Genomic DNA, 24,144 nt, shown 5'->3' on the forward strand with positions numbered 1-24,144 from the left:
CTCCGCTACCTCAACCGATTCATAAAGGAAAGGCGGTTCCGGATGGAAACCATCAAATCGGTAATCAGCATCCTGAACCCAGGGGACCTGATGGTTACACTGGATCTAAGGGATGCCTATCTCCATATCCCTGTGTGCCAGGCCCACAGGAAGTATCTACGAGTGGCAGTGAGTCTCAGGGGGACGGTGAAACATTTTCAGTTTGCCGCGCTTCCCTTCGGCATCACAACCGCGCCCTACATCTTCACCAAAGTGGTAATAGCTGTAGTAGCTCCCCTCAGATTGAGAGGCCTGGAGATCATTCCATATCTGGACGATTGGCTTCTAAAAGCCCACTCGGTAGAGACGCTTCATCTTCATCTGCTGCAGGCTCAGTCCTTCCTCCAGCGCTTGGGCTGGATTATCAATTGGCAGAAGTCAGAGATTTCTCCCTCCACCACCAGGAGGTTTCTAGGGTTCATAATAGATTCTGCCAACATGACGCTCTACCTTTCTCCGGAAAGGAAGTTACGCATTTCCAAGACTGCAGATCAACTCATGGTTCCCCGCCGGGTAACTATCAGAGTATTGATGAGGATGTTAGGCCTAATGTCAGCAGCCGTGGATGCGGTTCCTTGGGCCTTGTGGCATATTCGCCCTCTTCAAGCGGAAGTTTTGAGTCTATGGGATCGAACTCCCAGAGGGCTAGAGACAAAGTGCTCCCTGTCATCTCAAGCTCGCCGCTCACTGAAGTGGTGGAAACAGGTCAAAGATGGGAGGTCCTTGATCCAACCTTGATGGATCCTGTTGACGACAGATGCATCCCTTCTAGGCTGGGGTGCCCAGCTAGAGGAACTTCAAGTTCAAGGATCCTGGAGCCCTCAAGAGCGTTTGATGTCATCCAATCTGAGAGAACTCAGAGCAATCCGGATGGCTCTCTTTCATTTTTCCCCCCTTATCAGAAACAAGGCTGTAAGGGTTCGCTCGGACAATTCTACTGCGGTATCCTACATCAACAAACAGGGAGGCACCAGGTCTCAGAGTCTACTCTCAGAAGTAGGTCTAATTCTGTCTTGGGCAGAGCAGAATCTTTCCCACCTTTCAACAGTCAACATTCGGGGGTCCCTGAATGTGGTTGCGGACCAGCTCAGCAGAGGAGTCCCAGCTCTGGGAGAAATGTCTCTGAACCAGGAGATCTTTTATCAGATCACTCTCCGGTGGGGTCGCCCAGACATAGATCTCATGGCGACAAGATTCAATGCCAAAGTGGAAACGTTCTGTTCCCTGTATCGGGAGGACAATCCCTTGGCAGTAGATGCTCTGTCAATTCCATGGGAGTTCAGGCTGGCCTACATCTTTCCTCCCATCGCCATGATACCCAGGGTATTGATGAAGATTCGGCAGGACCAAGCCTCAGTAATAGCCGTGATTCCATTCTGGCCCAGGAGGTCTTGGTTTACCCTGCTCATGCAGATGAGCCGAGGGCAATATTGGAAGCTTCCCCCAATGCAGAACCTGGTGTCCCGGGGCACTCAGCTCTGCCTGGATCCATCCAGACTCAATCTGACAGCCTGGAGATTGATGAGTCCCTTCTAGAGCCTGAAGGGCTATCAGCAGCGGTCTTAAGAACGATGTCTCATTCCAGAGCTCCTGCGACTATCAAGGCCTACGCCAGGGTAAAGCGCATTTTTCTTCTATGGTGTGCATCTCATCAAGTACCATCTCAGGATCCTCCAGTATCTGCTATTCTCCAGTTCATGCAGGATGGACTAGATAAGGGCCTCAGCCCTTCTACACTTAAGGTACAGATCTCTGCTCTGTCAGCCGCCTTTGGCAGATCTTTACATCAAGACCCTCTGATTAAGAGGTTCCTTAAAGGAGCCGTACGTCTTAAGCCTAGCATTTCAAGACCTATACCGCAGTGGGATCTCTCAGTGGTGCTTAAAGGGTTGAGTGGTCCCCCCTTTGAACCCTTGGAGGAAGTGGACTTTAAGTTTTTATCCTGGAAGGTAACCTTTTTGTTGGCCGTAACTTCAGCCAAACGCATTTCAGAGCTTCAGGCTTTTTCGGCGTATGAGCCATACACTTTATTTTTACCGGACAAAGTCCTCTTACGTTTTTTACCCACCTTTTTGCCTAAGGTGCCCTCTGTGCACAACATTAATCAAGTTGTGTCTTTGCCTGTGTTATGTTCCTCTTCTTCCTCTGCAGAAGAAAGTTCCCTCCATACTCTGGATGTGGCCAGATGTTTGAGAATCTACATTGAGAGATCCCAGGAGTTCAGAAGGTCAGAGAATCTTCTTATCCTGTTCTTTGGCAGGAATAAAGGGAAGAAGGCCTCTAAGCCTACTCTAAGTAGATGGATCAGAGAGGCCATCAGAGAATCTTTCGCTTCCCAGAATAGACCTCCTCCTGCCTTTGTCACTGCTCACTCCACCCGAGCAGTCTCTACTAGTTGGGCCGAAAGGTCTCTTATTCCACTGGAACAGATTTGTTCCGCGGCCTCCTGGAGCTCACATTCTACCTTTGTGAGCCATTATAGACTCAACCTCAGGGGTTCAGAAGACACTGCCTTTGGGCGGTCTGTTTTGAGTTCCATTCAGCATTGAAGTCCCTACCCTTTAGGCTAACTTCTTGCTAAGTCCCCACATGTGCTGCTGGTTAGGACGTAAGGGAAGCGTTAATTTCTTAACGTTAATTTGTTTTCCCTTAGTCCTAACAGCAGCACACAAATATCCCTCCCTTTGTTTTTTGAGAGTTTCTTGTTATGACACACTGATGTATGGGGGGTTTGGCCTCTTATAGTGAGGTAATGGGGGCGTGGATTCATTTGATTACTTTACTTCATTAAATATTCCGTCTGTCCTACCAGTTTCACTGGGGCGGATAAACCCCACATGTGCTGCTGTTAGGACTAAGGGAAAACAAATTAACGTTAAGAAATTAACGCATATATATACTGAGGAGTATAACATATATATATATACTGAGGAGTATAACATATATATATACTGAGGAGTATAACATATATATATACTGAGGAGTATAACATATATATATATATATACTGAGGAGTATAACATATATATATACTGAGGAGTATAACATATATATACTGAGGAGTATAACATATATATACTGAGGAGTATAACATATATACACTGAGGAGTATAACATATATATATACTGAGGAGTATAACATATATATATACTGAGGAGTATAACATATATATATATACTGAGGAGTATAACATATATACACTGAGGAGTATAACATATATATATACTGAGGAGTATAACATATATATATATACTGAGGAGTATAACATATATATATACTGAGGAGTATAACATATATATATACTGAGGAGTATAACATATATATATATATATACTGAGGAGTATAACATATATATACTGAGGAGTATAACATATATATATACTGAGGAGTATAACATATATATATATATACTGAGGAGTATAACATATATATATATATATATATATACTGAGGAGTATAACATATATATACTGAGGAGTATAACATATATATACTGAGGAGTATAACATATATATACACTGAGGAGTATAACATATATATATACTGAGGAGTATAACATATATACACTGAGGAGTATAACATATATATATATATATATATATATACTGAGGAGTATAACATATATATACTGAGGAGTATAACATATATATATACAGAGGAGTATAACGTATATATATACTGAGGAGTATAACGTATATATATACTGAGGAGTATAACATATATATATACTGAGGAGTATAACATATATATATATATATACTGAGGAGTATAACATATATATATATACTGAGGAGTATAACATATATATATACTGAGGAGTATAACATATATATATACTGAGGAGTATAACATATATATATACTGAGGAGTATAACATATATATATATACTGAGGAGTATAACATATATATATACTGAGGAGTATAACATATATATATACTGAGGAGTATAACATATATATACTGAGGAGTATAACATATATACACTGAGGAGTATAACATATATATATACTGAGGAGTATAACATATATATATACTGAGGAGTATAACATATATATATACTGAGGAGTATAACATATATATATACTGAGGAGTATAACATATATATATATATATACTGAGGAGTATAACATATATATACTGAGGAGTATAACATATATATACTGAGGAGTATAACATATATACACTGAGGAGTATAACATATATATATACTGAGGAGTATAACATATATATATACTGAGGAGTATAACATATATATATATACTGAGGAGTATAACATATATACACTGAGGAGTATAACATATATATATACTGAGGAGTATAACATATATATATACTGAGGAGTATAACATATATATATACTGAGGAGTATAACATATATATATACTGAGGAGTATAACATATATATATATATATACTGAGGAGTATAACATATATATATACTGAGGAGTATAACATATATATACTGAGGAGTATAACATATATATATACAGAGGAGTATAACGTATATATATACTGAGGAGTATAACGTATATATATACTGAGGAGTATAACATATATATATACTGAGGAGTATAACATATATATATATATACTGAGGAGTATAACATATATATATATACTGAGGAGTATAACATATATATATACTGAGGAGTATAACATATATATATACTGAGGAGTATAACATATATATATACTGAGGAGTATAACATATATATATACTGAGGAGTATAACATATATATACTGAGGAGTATAACATATATACACTGAGGAGTATAACATATATATATACTGAGGAGTATAACATATATATATACTGAGGAGTATAACATATATATATACTGAGGAGTATAACATATATATATACTGAGGAGTATAACATATATATATATATATACTGAGGAGTATAACATATATATACTGAGGAGTATAACATATATATACTGAGGAGTATAACATATATACACTGAGGAGTATAACATATATATATACTGAGGAGTATAACATATATATATACTGAGGAGTATAACATATATATATATACTGAGGAGTATAACATATATACACTGAGGAGTATAACATATATATATACTGAGGAGTATAACATATATATATACTGAGGAGTATAACATATATATATACTGAGGAGTATAACATATATATATACTGAGGAGTATAACATATATATATATATATACTGAGGAGTATAACATATATATATACTGAGGAGTATAACATATATATACTGAGGAGTATAACATATATATATACTGAGGAGTATAACATATATATATATATACTGAGGAGTATAACATATATATATATATATATATATATATATATACTGAGGAGTATAACATATATATACTGAGGAGTATAACATATATATACTGAGGAGTATAACATATATATACACTGAGGAGTATAACATATATATATACTGAGGAGTATAACATATATACACTGAGGAGTATAACATATATACACTGAGGAGTATAACATATATATACACTGAGGAGTATAACATATATATACTGAGGAGTATAACATATATATACTGAGGAGTATAACATATATATACACTGAGGAGTATAACATATATATATACTGAGGAGTATAACATATATACACTGAGGAGTATAACATATATACACTGAGGAGTATAACATATATATACTGAGGAGTATAACATATATATATACTGAGGAGTATAACATATATATATACAGAGGAGTATAACATATATATATACTGAGGAGTATAACGTATATATATACTGAGGAGTATAACGTATATATATACTGAGGAGTATAACATATATATATATATACTGAGGAGTATAACATATATATATATACTGAGGAGTATAACATATATATATACTGAGGAGTATAACATATATATATACTGAGGAGTATAACATATATATATACTGAGGAGTATAACATATATATATACTGAGGAGTATAACATATATATACTGAGGAGTATAACATATATACACTGAGGAGTATAACATATATATATACTGAGGAGTATAACATATATATATACTGAGGAGTATAACATATATATATACTGAGGAGTATAACATATATATACTGAGGAGTATAACATATATATATACTGAGGAGTATAACATATATATATACTGAGGAGTATAACATATATATATACTGAGGAGTATAACATATATATATATACTGAGGAGTATAACATATATATATACACTGAGGAGTATAACATATATATATACTGAGGAGTATAACATATATATATACTGAGGAGTATAACATATATATATATACTGAGGAGTATAACATATATATATACTGAGGAGTATAACATATATATATACTGAGGAGTATAACATATATATATATACTGAGGAGTATAACATATATATATATACTGAGGAGTATAACATATATATATATACTGAGGAGTATAACATATATATATACTGAGGAGTATAACATATATATACTGAGGAGTATAACATATATATATACTGAGGAGTATAACATATATATATACTGAGGAGTATAACATATATATATATATACTGAGGAGTATAACATATATATATATATACTGAGGAGTATAACATATATATATACTGAGGAGTATAACATATATATATACTGAGGAGTATAACATATATATATACTGAGGAGTATAACATATATATATACTGAGGAGTATAACATATATATATATACTGAGGAGTATAACATATATATACAGAGGAGTATAACATATATATATACTGAGGAGTATAACATATATATATATATATACTGAGGAGTATAACATATATATATATATACTGAGGAGTATAACATATATATATATACTGAGGAGTATAACATATATATATATACTGAGGAGTATAACATATATATATATATACTGAGGAGTATAACATATATATATACTGAGGAGTATAACATATATATATATACTGAGGAGTATAACATATATATATACTGAGGAGTATAACATATATATATACTGAGGAGTATAACATATATATACTGAGGAGTATAACATATATATACTGGAGTATAACATATATATATACTGAGGAGTATAACATATATATATATATACTGAGGAGTATAACATATATATATACTGAGGAGTATAACATATATATATATACTGAGGAGTATAACATATATATATATATACTGAGGAGTATAACATATATATATATACTGAGGAGTATAACATATATATATACTGAGGAGTATAACATATATATATACTGAGGAGTATAACATATATATATATATACTGAGGAGTATAACATATATATATATATACTGAGGAGTATAACATATATATATACTGAGGAGTATAACATATATATATACTGAGGAGTATAACATATATATATACTGAGGAGTATAACATATATATATACTGAGGAGTATAACATATATATATACTGAGGAGTATAACATATATATATATACTGAGGAGTATAACATATATATATACTGAGGAGTATAACATATATATATATATACTAAGGAGTATAACATATATATATATATACTGAGGAGTATAACATATATATATATATATACTGAGGAGTATAACATATATATATACTGAGGAGTATAACATATATATATATATATACTGAGGAGTATAACATATATATATACTGAGGAGTATAACATATATATACTGAGGAGTATAACATATATATACTGAGGAGTATAACATATATATATATACTGAGGAGTATAACATATATATATATACTGAGGAGTATAACATATATATATATACTGAGGAGTATAACATATATATATATATATATATATACTGAGGAGTATAACATATATATACTGAGGAGTATAACATATATATATACTGAGGAGTATAACATATATACACTGAGGAGTATAACATATATATATACAGAGGAGTATAACATATATATATACTGAGGAGTATAACGTATATATATACTGAGGAGTATAACGTATATATATACTGAGGAGTATAACATATATATATATACTGAGGAGTATAACATATATATATATACTGAGGAGTATAACATATATATATACTGAGGAGTATAACATATATATATACTGAGGAGTATAACATATATATATACTGAGGAGTATAACATATATATATACTGAGGAGTATAACATATATATATACTGAGGAGTATAACATATATATATACTGAGGAGTATAACATATATATATACTGAGGAGTATAACATATATATATACTGAGGAGTATAACATATATATACTGAGGAGTATAACATATATATATACTGAGGAGTATAACATATATATACTGAGGAGTATAACATATATACACTGAGGAGTATAACATATATATATACTGAGGAGTATAACATATATATACTGAGGAGTATAACATATATATACTGAGGAGTATAACATATATATATACTGAGGAGTATAACATATATATATATACTGAGGAGTATAACATATATACACTGAGGAGTATAACATATATATACTGAGGAGTATAACATATATACACTGAGGAGTATAACATATATATATATATATACTGAGGAGTATAACATATATATACTGAGGAGTATAACATATATATACAGAGGAGTATAACATATATATATACAGAGGAGTATAACATATATATATACAGAGGAGTATAACATATATATATACAGAGGAGTATAACATATATATACTGAGGAGTATAACATATATATACTGAGGAGTATAACATATATACACTGAGGAGTATAACATATATATATACTGAGGAGTATAACATATATATACTGAGGAGTATAACATATATATACTGAGGAGTATAACATATATATACTGAGGAGTATAACATATATATATACTGAGGAGTATAACATATATATATATACTGAGGAGTATAACATATATATATACTGAGGAGTATAACATATATATATACTGAGGAGTATAACATATATATATATACTGAGGAGTATAACATATATATATATACTGAGGAGTATAACATATATATATATACTGAGGAGTATAACATATATATATACTGAGGAGTATAACATATATATATACTGAGGAGTATAACATATATATATACTGAGGAGTATAACGTATATATATACTGAGGAGTATAACATATATATATACTGAGGAGTATAACATATATATATATATACAGTACAGACCAAAAGTTTGGACACACCTTCTCATTCAAAGAGTTTTCTTTATTTTCATGACTATGAAGGCATCAAAACTATGAATTAACACATGTGGAATTATATACATAACAAACAAGTGTGAAACAACTGAAAATATGTCATATTCTAGGTTCTTCAAAGTAGCCACCTTTTGCTTTGATTACTGCTTTGCACACTCTTGGCATTCTCTTGATGAGCTTCAAGAGGTAGTCCCCTGAAATGGTTTTCACTTCACAGGTGTGCCCTGTCAGGTTTAATAAGTGGGATTTCTTGCCTTATAAATGGGGTTGGGACCATCAGTGGCGTTGAGGAGAAGTCAGGTGGATACACAGCTGATAGTCCTACTGAATAGACTGTTAGAATTTGTATTATGGCAAGAAAAAAGCAGCTAAGTAAAGAAAATCGAGTGGCCATCATTACTTTAAGAAATGAAGGTCAGTCAGCTGAAAAATTGGGAAAACTTTGAAAGTAAGGGCTATTTGACCATGAAGGAGAGTGATGGGGTGCTGCGCCAGATGACCTGGCCTCCACAGTCACTGGACCTGAACCCAATCGAGATGGTTTGGGGTGAGCTGGACCACAGAGTGAAGGCAAAAGGGCCAACAAGTGCTAAGCATCTCTGGGAACTCCTTCAAGACTGTTGGAAAACCATTTCAGGGGACTACCTCTTGAAGCTCATCAAGAGAATGCCAAGAGTGTGCAAAGCAGTAATCAAAGCAAAAGGTGGCTACTTTGAAGAACCTAGAATATGACATATTTTCAGTTGTTTCACACTTGTTTGTTATGTATATAATTCCACATGTGTTAATTCATAGTTTTGATGCCTTCATAGTCATGAAAATAAAGAAAACTCTTTGAATAAGAAGGTGTGTCCAAACTTTTGGTCTGTACTGTATGTATACTGAGGAGTATAACATATATATATACTGAGGAGTATAACATATATATATACTGAGGAGTATAACATATATATATATACTGAGGAGTATAACATATATATATATATACTGAGGAGTATAACATATATATATATACTGAGGAGTATAACATATATATATATACTGAGGAGTATAACATATATATATATACTGAGGAGTATAACATATATATACTGAGGAGTATAACATATATATATACTGAGGAGGAGGAGACTGGAGCTTTGTATGTAACATGTGACAGCACACGCAGGACATCATATCATGTGCACAGTGCGGGGCCCCCTGTGCCGGACTGAATCCCTGTGGCCCCCGGGCGGCTCCTTACCGCTCGGCCTCCCTGTGGTGCCCCTGCTTCTCCTGCTCCTTGGCTTGGGTGACATACAGGACAGACACGTCTTCTGGGTTCATGAACTTCACGGCCAGCTGTGAATGAAGGCAGAACATGTCACATGTATGTGCCCGGCCTGTGAAGGTTAAAGGCTATGGACACCTATTTTTTTATGATTGTATTTTAATCATTTTGGGCTACAAATCATTTTTTCAATTAGTCTTTATGAGAAATGTGCAGTTGTTCCTGAGATACCAGAGGTCAGTCGGCTTGCAGGCCGCTGCTCTTATCTCTGACGTCCTGACCTCATAAACACCGATCTAAGGTGATCCCTGCTACCCCCATGCATATAACCGCCGACCTACCGCGTGTGCCTGCTCCCAGCGGCCGGCCTGCGTGTGCATGTCAATCGCCTCCTTGCTCCTCCCGGCCTTGATATACAGCTGCTCGGCCAGCTGGAAGCAGAAGAGAAGGAGATGAGGGGCGCAGCACCATGGTGCTGAGGAGCAGACGCTCAGACATACAGGTAGGCTCGATGCGCAGTCCTAGGATGTGACTACATGCAGTACCTCGTACTCCTGCACAGAGCAGTAATGCTGCGCAATCTTCAGGTAGTAGTCACTGGCCGTCCGCGGCTCCTGCAGCTCCAGGATGTGAATGGCTTTCTTCCACTGCCGAGCGCCTAATGCAGCTTCAATGGCCTTTACCGAGCACCTGAGGGGGACACAAGGTCTGATGACCAGCCGGACCCCAATAATATCACTGCATGAACCCCAATAATATAACTGCCCAAACCCTAATAATAGACCAGCCGGACCCCAATAATATAACTGCCCGAACCCTAATAATAGACCAGCCGAACCCAAATAATATAACTGCCCGGACCCCAATAATATAACTGCCCGAACCCAAATAATATAACTGCCCGAACCCTAATAGACCAGCCGGACCCCAATAATATAACTGCCCAAACCCTAATAATAGACCAGCCGGACCCCAATAATATAACTGCCCGAACCCTAATAATAGACCAGCCGAACCCAAATAATATAACTGCCCGGACCCCAATAATATAACTGCCCGAACCCAAATAATATAACTGCCCGAACCCTAATAGACCAGCCGGACCCCAATAATATAACTGCTGAATCGTAATAGACCAACTGAACCCCAATAAGAGACCAGCGCCGGACCCCAATAATATTACTGCCCGAACCCAAATAATATAACTGCCTGAACGTTAATAATAGACCAGCCGAACCCCAATAATATAACTGCCCGAACCCTAATAATACAGTCCTACATGCAACAAGAAGAAATGAGAGTGAGACAAAACATTTTTTGAGCATTCAATTTAATTGAAAATAACGATTAAACTGAAACAGGCTGTTTTTCAGCTGGTCAAAATTTTAGGACCACATGCCTTTAAAAGGCCAAATCTGTGCAAAGATGTGGATTCATTGTCATTCTCTGTCAGGTAGTCACACGTTGTGATGGCAAAGGCAAAAAAACTCTCCCTTTTTGAACGTGGTCGGGTTGTTGAACTGCATAAGCAGGGTCTCTCACAGCGCGCCATCGCTGCTGAGGTGGGACGCAGTAAGACAGTCATTTGGAATTTCTTCAATGATCCTGAGGGTTATGGAACAAAAAAGTCAAGTGGAAGACCCAAAAAAATTTCCACCAGCACTGAGCCGGAGGATCCAATTGGCCGTCCGTCAAGACACTGGACGATCCTCGACCCAAATTAAGGCCCTTACTGGTGCTGACTGCAGCCTCATAACCATCAGACGGCATCTGAGACTGAAGGGCTTCAAAAACAAAAAACGTCTTCAAAGACCTCGTCTCCTTGAACGCCACAGAACTGCTCGTTTGGACTTTGCAAGAGATCACCAAACATGGGACATTCAAAGGTGGAAAAAAGTTTTATTCTCTGATGAGAAAAAATGTAACCTTGATGGTCCTGATGGTTTCCACCGTTACTGGCATGACAAGCAGATCCCACCTGAGATGTTCTCTACACGCCACAGTGGAGGGGGCGCCATAATGGTCGGGGGGGCTTTTTCCTTCAGTGGAACAATGGAGCTTCAGGAAGTGCAGGGGCGTCAAACGGCCGCTGGCTATGTCCAGATGTTGCAGAGAGCATTCCTCATGACTGAGGGTCCTCGTCTGTGTGGTAACAGGACAATGCTACAGTACACAATGCCCGCAGGACAAGGGACTTCTTCCAGGAGGATAACATCACTCTTTTGGCCCACCCTGCGTGTTCCCCTGATCTAAATCCAATTGAGAACCTTTGGGGATGGATGGCAAGGGAAGTTTACAAAAATGGACAACAGTTCCAGACAGTAGATGGCCTTCGTGCGGCCGTCTTCACCACTTGGAGAAATGTTTCCACTCACCTCATGGAAACGCTTGCATCAAGCATGCCGAAACAATAACGGCGGAGCTACTCATTACTGAGTTCATGTTTGGAAGTTGGATTTCTGTTTTGGGGGGGTTTAGTTATTTTTTGGAGATGTGGTCCTAAACTTTTGATCAGCTGAAAAACAGCCTGTTTCAGTTTATTCGTTGTTTCCATTAAATTGAAAGCTCAAAAAATGTTCTGTCTCCCTCCCATTTCTTCTTGTTGCATGTTGAAGCTCCACTTGGAACCTTGTGAAGATCCAGCCATGATACATAGGATTGTTGGCCATTTTTCAAGTGGTCTTAAACTTTTGATCAGGACTGTATAACTGCCCGAACCCCAATAATAGACCAGCTGAACCCCAATAATACCCGGGGAGTCCCTAATAATATAACTGCCAGAACCGTAGAGCAGTTTCTCATCTGGCTCCCGGTTGCTGGTTCTCCAGAACCACACAGCTCTGTACTCTATGCTGGTTACTGCAGCGCTGCTCCCATTCACTTCTATGTTAACCAGTCCTCCCACTATACAGAGCTGTGCAGTTCTGGAGCATCAGCTGATTGTTGGGGGTCCACGAGATGGATCTCCACTGATCCGATATTGGCGACCTACCCTGAGGACAGACCGTCAATGAGTTCTGGAAAACCTGTTCAATGATATCACCCCCAGACCCAACGCCTGGCGCTCACCCGGCCTCGATGTAGTGATTGATGGCGGCGTCCAGCTGCTTCTGCTGCACCAGGTAATCGCCCCAGGACTCCTCCAGCTTCACCACCTCCGCAGGGAAGGCCACACGGGCGAGCTCCACCGCTGACAAGACAGGAGAGACGTCACCACACAGCCACCCCACTACTAACAGGGGCACCCCGCCTGGAGGGCTCAGGACTGCCCCCTGTACAGCTATCAGAGGCCGGACATTGTACCCCATCCTGCTGGAGCCTTCCCACTACTAACAGGGGCACCCCGCCTGGAGGGCTCAGGACTGCCCCCTGTACAGTTATCAGAGGCTGGACATTGTACCCCGCCCTGCTGGAGCCTCCCCCACTACTAACAGGGGCACCCCGCCTGGAGGGCTCAGGACTGCCCCCTGTACAGTTATCAGAGGCTGGACATTGTACCCCGCCCTGCTGGAGCCTCCCCACTACTAACAGGGGCACCCTGCCTGGAGAGCTCAGGACTGCCCCCTGTACAGCTATCAGAGGCCGGACATTGTACCCCGCCCTGCTGGAGCCTCCCCACTACTAACAGGGGCACCCCGCCTGGAGGGCTCAGCACTGCCCCCTGTACAGTTATCAGAGGCCGGACATTGTACCCCGCCCTGCTGGAGCCTCCCCACTACTAACAGGGGCACCCCGCCTGGAGGGCTCAGGACTGCCCCCTGTACAGTTATCAGAGGCTGGACATTGTACCCCGCCCTGCTGGAGCCTCCCCACTACTAACAGGGGCACCCCGCCTGGAGGGCTCAGGACTGCCCCCTGTACAGTTATCAGAGGCTGGACATTGTACCCCGCCCTGCTGGAGCCTCCCCACTACTAACAGGGGCACCCTGCCTGGAGAGCTCAGGACTGCCCCCTGTACAGCTATCAGAGGCCGGACATTGTACCCCGCCCTGCTGGAGCCTCCCCACTACTAACAGGGGCACCCCGCCTGGAGGGCTCAGCACTGCCCCCTGTACAGTTATCAGAGGCCGGACATTGTACCCCGCCCTGCTGGAGCCTCCCCACTACTAACAGGGGCACCCCGCCTGGAGGGCTCAGGACTGCCCCCTGTACAGTTATCAGAGGCTGGACATTGTACCCCGCCCTGCTGGAGCCTCCCCACTACTAACAGGGGCACCCTGCCTGGAGAGCTCAGGACTGCCCCCTGTACAGCTATCAGAGGCCGGACATTGTACCCCGCCCTGCTGGAGCCTCCCCACTACTAACAGGGGCACCCCGCCTGGAGAGCTCAGGACTGCCCCCTGTACAGTTATCAGAGGCCGGACATTGTACCCCACCCTGCTGGAGCCTCCCCACTACTAACAGGGGCACCCCGCCTGGAGAGCTCAGGACTGCCCCCTGTACAGTTATCAGAGGCCGGACATTGTACCCCACCCTGCTGGAGCCTCCCCACTACTAACAGGGGCACCCCGCCTGGAGAGCTCAGGACTGCCCCCTGTACAGTTATCAGAGGCCGGACATTGTACCCCGCCCTGCTGGAGCCTTCCCACTACTAACAGGGGCACCCCGCCTGGAGGGCTCAGCACTGCCCCCTGTACAGTTATCAGAGGCCGGACATTGTACCCCGCCCTGCTGGAGCCTCCCCCACTACTAACAGGGGCACCCCGCCTGGAGAGCTCAGGACTGCCCCCTGTACAGTTATCAGAGGCCGGACACTGTACCCCACCCTGCTGGAGCCTCCCCACTACTAACAGGGGCACCCCGCCTGGAGGGCTCAGCACTGCCCCCTGTACAGTTATCAGAGGCCGGACATTGTACCCCGCCCTGCTGGAGCCTCCCCACTACTAACAGGGGCACCCCGCCTGGAGAGCTCAGCACTGCCCCCTGTACAGTTATCAGAGGCCGGACATTGTACCCCGCCCTGCTGGAGCCTCCCCACTACTAACAGGGGCACCCTGCCTGGAGAGCTCAGGACTGCCCCCTGTACAGTTATCAGAGGCTGGACATTGTACCCCGCCCTGCTGGAGCCTCCCCACTACTAACAGGGGCACCCCGCCTGGAGGGCTCAGGACTGCCCCCTGTACAGCTATCAGAGGCCGGACATTGTACCCCGCCCTGCTGGAGCCTCCCCACTACTAACAGGGGCACCCCGCCTGGAGGGCTCAGGACTGCCCCCTGTACAGTTATCAGAGGCCGGACATTGTACCCCGCCCTGCTGGAGCCTCCCCACTACTAACAGGGGCACCCTGCCTGGAGAGCTCAGGACTGCCCCCTGTACAGTTATCAGAGGCTGGACATTGTACCCCGCCCTGCTGGAGCCTCCCCACTACTAACAGGGGCACCCCGCCTGGAGGGCTCAGGACTGCCCCCTGTACAGCTATCAGAGGCCGGACATTGTACCCCGCCCTGCTGGAGCCTCCCCACTACTAACAGAGGCACCCCGCCTGGAGGGCTCAGGACTGCCCCCTGTACAGTTATCAGAGGCCGGACATTGTACCCCGCCCTGCTGGAGCCTCCCCACTACTAACAGGGGCACCCCACCTGGAGGGCTCAGCACTGCCCCCTGTACAGTTATCAGAGGCCGGACATTGTACCCCGCCCTGCTGGAGCCTCCCCACTACTAACAGGGGCACCCCGCCCGGAGAGCGCAGCACTGCCCCCTGTACAGTTATCAGAGGCTGGACATTGTACCCCGCCCTGCTGGAGCCTCCCCACTACTAACAGGGGCACCCCGCCTGGAGGGCTCAGGACTGCCCCCTGTACAGTTATCAGAGGCCAGACATTGTACCCCGCCCTGCTGGAGCCTCCCCACTACTAACAGGGGCACCCCACCTGGAGAGCTCAGGACTGCCCCCTGTACAGTTATCAGAGGCCGGACATTGTACCCCGCCCTGCTGGAGCCTCCCCACTCCTAACAGGGGCACCCCGCCTGGAGAGCTCAGGACTGCCCCCTGTACAGCTATCAGAGGCCGGACATTGTACCCCGCCCTGCTGGAGCCTCCCCCACTACTAAACAGGGGCACCCCGCCCGGAGAGCTCAGGACTGCCCCCTGTACAGCTATCAGAGGCCGGACATTGTACCCCGCCCTGCTGGAGCCTCCCCACTACTAACAGGGGCACCCCGCCTGGAGAGCTCAGCACTGCCCCCTGTACAGTTATCAGAGGCCGGACATTGTACCCCGCCCTGCTGGAGCCTCCCCACTACTAACAGGGGCACCCCGCCTGGAGGGCTCAGGACTGCCCCCTGTACAGTTATCAGAGGCCGGACATTGTACCCCGCCCTGCTGGAGCCTCCCCACTACTAACAGGGGCACCCCGCCTGGAGGGCTCAGGACTGCCCCCTGTACAGTTATCAGAGGCCGGACATTGTACCCCGCCCTGCTGGAGCCTCCCCCACTACTAACAGGGGCACCCCGCCTGGAGGGCTCAGGACTGCCCCCTGTACAGTTATCAGAGGCCGGACATTGTACCCCACCCTGCTGGAGCCTCCCCCACTACTAACAGGGGCACCCCGCCTGGAGGGCTCAGCACTGCCCCCTGTACAGTTATCAGAGGCTGGACATTGTACCCCGCCCTGCTGGAGCCTCCCCACTACTAACAGGGGCACCCCGCCTGGAGGGCTCAGGACTGCCCCCTGTACAGTTATCAGTCCTTGCACCCTGTCCTGCTGGGGTCACCCCAGTAACTGCCATGAGCTCATAGTGTGAAGACCACCGGGGCAACAAACGATGAGAGGTGGGCACACATTGACCTCAGTGTGAGAAAGAGAAAACAGAACCCCATCCCGGTGAGCGACCTCATCACCTGACCGTTGACCTCGCTAATGGGGGAAACATACATAACCCCGGAGAGAAGGAGGACCGGAGACCAGTCAGCTGCGGGAGGATATCTGCAGGCACCTACCTTTTCGGAAGGCAAAGCCCTTGCAGTAGCACTCCAGTGCCCGACGGGAGTTGTTAATCTTCTCCAGGAGATCCCCGGCCTGTAACAGAGCGGACACTCGGCTCTGAGATCCAGAGTCACAACGGCAAACAGACGAGCAAGAAAAAGGAGGGGGTAAAGCGAGGGGTGAAGACCTAGGAGAAGGGGCACACTGAGGGTAGTTCATGAGACGCTCTGGACATCCTCTTCAATAAGAGAAGACTGACCACGCGATGGTCTCTACGCCTGGGGAAATCATGGTACCGGTCAGCTGGGATGAGGCAGTGTGTGGTGCGGGGGGTTCTGCCGCCTCAGGGTCTTCACAGCATGAGCTGAGGTTCAGTGAACACCCGCACCACAGAGGGGCGCTACAGAGACCAGATTAGGGTTCACGGATAAGGCCGTCACGGCTCTTACAGCCACACAAGGCAGTCAGGGAACTTTTCCTACATGACAATGATTTACAGGCTGTACTTCACCACTGTGACAAAACCCCTGCTCTGCGCACATTACCACCTCAACTCAAGCGCCCTTCAACCCAAAGTTTGCCTGCTTCTAGACCTACTGCTGGGGGAAGCCTCCCTGTCCTGTTCTCTCTCAGGACCCCATTTGACCCACAGACGAGATGCCAAGGTAATGGAGACAGTAAGTGATGTCATCGGCAGGGTGTAGATGGGAACACAAAGGAAAATGATGTCATCAATCATGTCACATGGCAGCCCGTATCAAAGTCATGTGACAAACATGTATGTACAGAAGTAAGGAAGGGGTTAATACTACATTACAGCACAGGGTTTAGAAGAGCTCACCCTTTCATAGAAGTCTCCCTTTATGAGGGCAGCAGTGACTCTCCCGACCAGCTCCGTGTCCAGTAGGAGCTGCTCCTGGCCCATACACAGCCGGGCCGCCTTGGCCGGGAGCCCTGCTCGAAGGTAGAGACTGACAGCGGCCACATAGTCACCCTCCTGCTCCCGCACTTCTCCGGCCTTCTCCTCCTGGTGGCTGTCTGCCAGGTACTGTAAGTAGCTGCGCTTTAGGTTCTCCAGCTCCGGGTGACCCTAAAGGGGAAAAGGAAGGGACAAGAACCTCATAGAACCTACAAGAGGAAGTCACTTACAGCGACCCAGGACCTCAAAGAGCTGCAGACATCCTGCATAGGTCAACCTAGATCATACTCCCCCCATATACCACACCCCCATCCTCTGCCCATATAGCATCTATATGGAACCTGTACCCCATCCTCCACCCACCTACAACCCCAATATCCCCATCTTCCACCCATATACCACCTACCTTACAACCCCAATATCAACATCATCCACCCATATACCACCTATCTAGAACCCCACCACCCTCATCCTCCACCCATTTACCACCTACCTAGAACCCCACCACCCCCATCCTCCACCCATATACCACCTATCTAGAACGCAACCACCCTCATCCTCCACCCATATACCACCTACCTAGAACCCCATCACCCCCATATTCCACCCACATACCACCTACCTGGAACCTCAATATCCCCATCCACCGCTCATATACCGCCTACCTAGAACCCCAATATCAACATCATCCACCCATATACCACCTACCTAGAACCCCCCACCACCCCCATATTCCACCCACATACCACCTACCTAGAACCTCAATATCCCCATCCTCCACCCATATACCGCCTACCTAGAACCCCAATATCAACATCATCCAACCATATACCACCCCCATCCTCCACGTACCTAGAACCATACCACCACCCTCATCCCCCACCTACATACCACCTACCTAGAACCCCACCACCCATATACCACCTACCTAGAACCCCACCACCCTCACCCTCCACCCATATACCACCTACCTAGAACCTCTTCCTCTGAATACAACCTCCATCCACAATAGATCTATTTAAGGCCGTGTCTGCAGTTAGGGCTCAGCACTGTGGCCTCCTCCGGGGTCAGGAATTATCAGGTGACACGTGTTATATCACACAGACAGAGATCTTACCTTGGCCTCAGCTACAGCAATACACTCATCCCACATGTGTAGCTCCTGGTACATCATGATGGCGTCAGTCACGGCGTTCTGTAGAGGACAGTCATTAATGCCATTGTCATGAGATATGGAGGCTGGGTACAGGCTACCACAACACACCGCACCCATAACAGACCAAACATTATCCCAGACACATGGTATATGTGACATATTAGACATCACAGGGTGGTATTATCCCCAGCACATGGTATATATGACATATTAGACATCACAGGGTGGTATTATCCCCAGCACATGGTATATACTCCTCACAAAAAGTTAGGGATATTTGGCTTATGGGGGTAATTTCAGGATGAACCTAAAATGCCCTCTGACCTTTACAGGTGAACTTAATGTGACCTTCTCTAACCTTCTGAATGCACATGTCCAACTGTTCCAGGTTTCAGTACTTTTTGCACAACTTGCTGTTCTCTAACAAGGAGCTTAACGGCGAAATTCACAACAGGTGTTTGATCCATGAATCCAATAAATTTCCTGGTTCAATTAGAATTGGTATTTAAACAGTCCTCCTCATCATGCTGTTCACATTTCGACATCATGAGACCAGAACAGTACCTCGCCATTGTGAGGCTTCAAGCTGGATGTTCTCAGACGGAGACTGAGCTTAGAGTGTCACCGAGTGTCATCAGCAGGTTGTATCAGAGATACAGAGAGACTGGAAGAGTCACAGTAAGGCAGAGAAGTGGACGTCCTTTGGCCACATCCCACACTGATGACCGCTTCATTGTGAACAATTTCCTGAATGCCACACAACTCCAGGCACATTTGAGGGAGGTGAGAGGCACCAAGTGTCACATCAGACCATTTGAAACCGTTTACATCAGCGCGGTCAGCATGCTTGACGACCTGCAAGTGTTCCTGACCGCACCACCAGGCGCCGGCGTCATCAGTTTGCATGGGCCAGAATACAGAACTGCCCGACACTTTGTGAATGGTCCAGTGACAAGCCCATACTGCTTGAATAACATCATTAATCCAGTCATTGTGCCTCTGCAGGAACAACACAGGCCTAATGTCATCTTCATGGAGGACAATGCTCCAGCTCATCGAGGTCACATCATTAGGGAACCTCACATGGAGTGGCCTGCACTTTCTCCAGACCTGAATCCCATTAAAAAACCTATGGGATCAGCTGAGTCGCCGTGTAGAGGCTCGTAACTCTGTACCCCAGAACCTCAATGACCTGAGGGCTGTTCTTCAAGAAGAATGAGATGGCATGCCTGAGCAGACAAAAAGGCGACTTGTGAGCAGCAGGAGACGTCGTTGTCAAGCTGGAAATGATGCTCAAGGCCACAGGACAAGTTATTGAGAAGCTGACATTTTGTGGCAGTGTACCCAGCACTGGTGTGGGCTTTTGTTTCAGTAAATTGTCTGAGATGAGTGTTACATCAGGAGAGCAAGTGCCATGGTTGTGTGTCCTGAACAGAAACCCTATCATCTCCTCCCCTATGCAGAATGAGGGCTGTAACTGTGTCCACCGTCCCCTGCGGAGACTCTGCCCGGCAACAACAGATTAACAGCGTAAAGCCTTATGAGGGCGATGGAATGTGATAATGTCATGTGACCTGCCCTGAGAGAGGGGGGACTCGAAACTGTTGTTATCCCTCACATCTTGGGGAGGGGGATATGAAAACTGTTGTTTTACCTCAATAAATCAGTTTATGTTCTGAGTTCACCAGAGGTGTGTGGTGTCTTCTCTGAGGAAAAAGGGACATTAGGATCGCAGGTTCTGGATGTCCGAATGGCCTGATCTTGGGACAGTGCGGAGCTACTTATTCGGGTTATAAGGGCCTCGTTACACTGAGGAAGTCACCACTGCTGATATGACCGACATTCACAATATGATATCACTGGAGCCGCAACCTTTTATGTTTTCCATAAATTTCACACGCAAGCCAAATATCCCTAACTTTTTGGGAGTAGTGTGTATATGAAATATTAGACATCACAGGGTGGTATTATCCCCAGCACATGATATATATGACATATTAGACATCACAGGGTGGTATTATCCCCAGCACATGGTATATATGACATATTAGACATCACAGGGTGGTATTATCTACCACACATGGTATATATGACATATTAGATATCAGAGGATGGTAGTATCCCCAGCACATGGGATATATGACATATTAGATATCAGAGGATGGTATTATCCCCAGCACATGGTATATATGACATATTAGATATCAGAGGATGGTATTATCCCCAGCACATGGTATATATGACATATTAGATATCAGAGGATGGTATTATCCCCAGCACATGGTATATATGACATATTATATATCAGAGGATGGTATTATTCCCAGCACATGGTATATATTACATATTAGATATCACAGGGTGGTATTATCCCCAGCACTTGGTATATAAGACATATTAGATATCAGAGGATGGTATTATCCCCAGCACATGGTATATATGACATATTGGATATCAGAGGATGGTATTATCCCCAGCACATGGTATATATGACATGTTAGATATCACAGGGTGGTATTATCCCCAGCACATGGTATATATGACATATTAGATATCAGAGGATGGTAGTATCCCCAGCACATGGAATATATGACATATTTGATATCAGAGGATGGTAGTATCCCCAGCACATGGGATATATGATATATTAGATATCAGAGGATGGTATTATCCCCAGCACATGGTATATATGACATATTAGATATCGCAGGCTGGTATTATCCCCAGCACATGGTATATATGACATATTAGATATCAGAGGATGGTATTATCCCCAGCACATGGTATATATGACGTATTAGATATCAGAGGATGGTATTATCCCCAGCACATGGTATATATGACATATTAGACATCACAGGGTGGCATTATCCACCACACATGGTATATATGATATATTAGATATCAGAGGATGGTATTATCCCCAGCACATGGTATATATGACATATTAGATATCACAGTATGGTATTATCCCCAGCACATGGTATATATGACATATTAGACATCACAGGGTGGCATTATCTACCACACATGGTATACAGCACACATTAGATACAGATACAATGCTGCCCACTTACTTGTTCCAGGAATATCATCTCAGCCAGTTTGTAGTTCCTGACCAACATGGCAAGTCGAGCTTGAACCTTGTAATTTCTTGAGCCATCACCTCCCTGGAAATAGAAAAAACATGACATAATATGAGGGCGCCCCCCACAGACGATATGTATGTACTGACCCCACACAGAGGAGCAGTACTACTGACCCCACACAGAGGAGCAGTACTACTGACCCCACACAGAGGAGCAGTACTACTGACCCCACACAGAGGAGCAGTACTACTGACCTCACCCATCTACAGAGGAGCAGTGCTACTGACCGCACCCATCTACAGAGGAGCAGTACTACTGACCGCACCCATCTACAGAGGAGCAGTACTACTGACCGCACCCATCTACAGAGGAGCAGTACTACTGACCGCACCCCATCTACAGAGGAGCAGCACTACTGACCGCACCCATCTACAGAGGAGTAGTACTACTGACCGCACCCCATCTACAGAGGAGCAGTACTACTGACCGCACCCATCTACAGAGGAGTAGTACTACTGACCGCACCCATCTACAGAGGAGCAGTGCTACTGACCGCACCCCATCTACAGAGGAGTAGTACTACTGACCGCACCCATCTACAGAGAAGCAGTACTACTGACCGCACCCATCTACAGAGGAGCAGTGCTACTGACCGCACCCATCTACAGAGGAGCAGTACTACTGACCGCACCCCATCTACAGAGGAGCAGTACTACTGACCGCACCCATCTACAGAGGAGCAGTACTACTGACCGCACCCATCTACAGAGGAGCAGTGCTACTGACCGCACCCATCTACAGAGGAGCAGTGCTACTGACCGCACCCATCTACAGAGGAGCAGTACTACTGACCGCACCCATCTACAGAGGAGCAGTACTACTGACCGCACCCATCTACAGAGGAGCAGTAATACTGACCGCACCCCATCTACAGAGGAGCAGCACTACTGACCGCACCCATCTACAGAGGAGCAGTACTACTGACCGCACCCCATCTACAGAGGAGCAGTGCTACTGACCGCACCCCATCTACAGAGGAGCAGCACTACTGACCGCACCCATCTACAGAGGAGCAGTACTACTGACCGCACCCCATCTACAGAGGAGCAGTACTACTGACCGCACCCATCTACAGAGGAGCAGTGCTACTGACCGCACCCCATCTACAGAGGAGTAGTACTACTGACCGCACCCCATCTACAGAGGAGCAGTACTACTGACCGCACCCATCTACAGAGGAGCAGTGCTACTGACCGCACCCATCTACAGAGGAGCAGTACTACTGACCGCACCCCATCTACAGAGGAGCAGTACTACTGACCGCACCCATCTACAGAGGAGCAGTACTACTGACCGCACCCATCTACAGAGGAGCAGTGCTACTGACCGCACCCATCTACAGAGGAGCAGTGCTACTGACCGCACCCATCTACAGAGGAGCAGTACTACTGACCGCACCCATCTACAGAGGAGCAGCTGACCGCACCCATCTACAGAGG

General features: G+C 44.1%; 1 protein-coding gene across 1 annotated transcript in view; it reads right to left on the reverse strand.

The window, feature by feature from the left end:
• Positions 1 to 24,144, reverse strand: part of IFT172 (intraflagellar transport 172) — a 94,231-nt gene that overhangs the window by 34,682 nt on the left and 35,405 nt on the right. Inside the window, exons 20-27 of the mRNA XM_040426871.1 lie at positions 22,634 to 22,726; positions 19,518 to 19,595; positions 18,323 to 18,571; positions 17,496 to 17,574; positions 13,623 to 13,743; positions 11,099 to 11,243; positions 10,895 to 10,984; positions 10,527 to 10,624 (exon numbers count right to left, since the gene is read on the reverse strand). Coding sequence (XP_040282805.1) covers positions 10,527 to 10,624; positions 10,895 to 10,984; positions 11,099 to 11,243; positions 13,623 to 13,743; positions 17,496 to 17,574; positions 18,323 to 18,571; positions 19,518 to 19,595; positions 22,634 to 22,726 — 953 coding nt within the window. The remainder of the gene's footprint in view (positions 1 to 10,526; positions 10,625 to 10,894; positions 10,985 to 11,098; positions 11,244 to 13,622; positions 13,744 to 17,495; positions 17,575 to 18,322; positions 18,572 to 19,517; positions 19,596 to 22,633; positions 22,727 to 24,144) is intronic.

Source organism: Bufo bufo, chromosome 4, assembly GCF_905171765.1.
Source record: "Bufo bufo chromosome 4, aBufBuf1.1, whole genome shotgun sequence".
Taxonomy (NCBI): domain Eukaryota; kingdom Metazoa; phylum Chordata; class Amphibia; order Anura; family Bufonidae; genus Bufo; species Bufo bufo.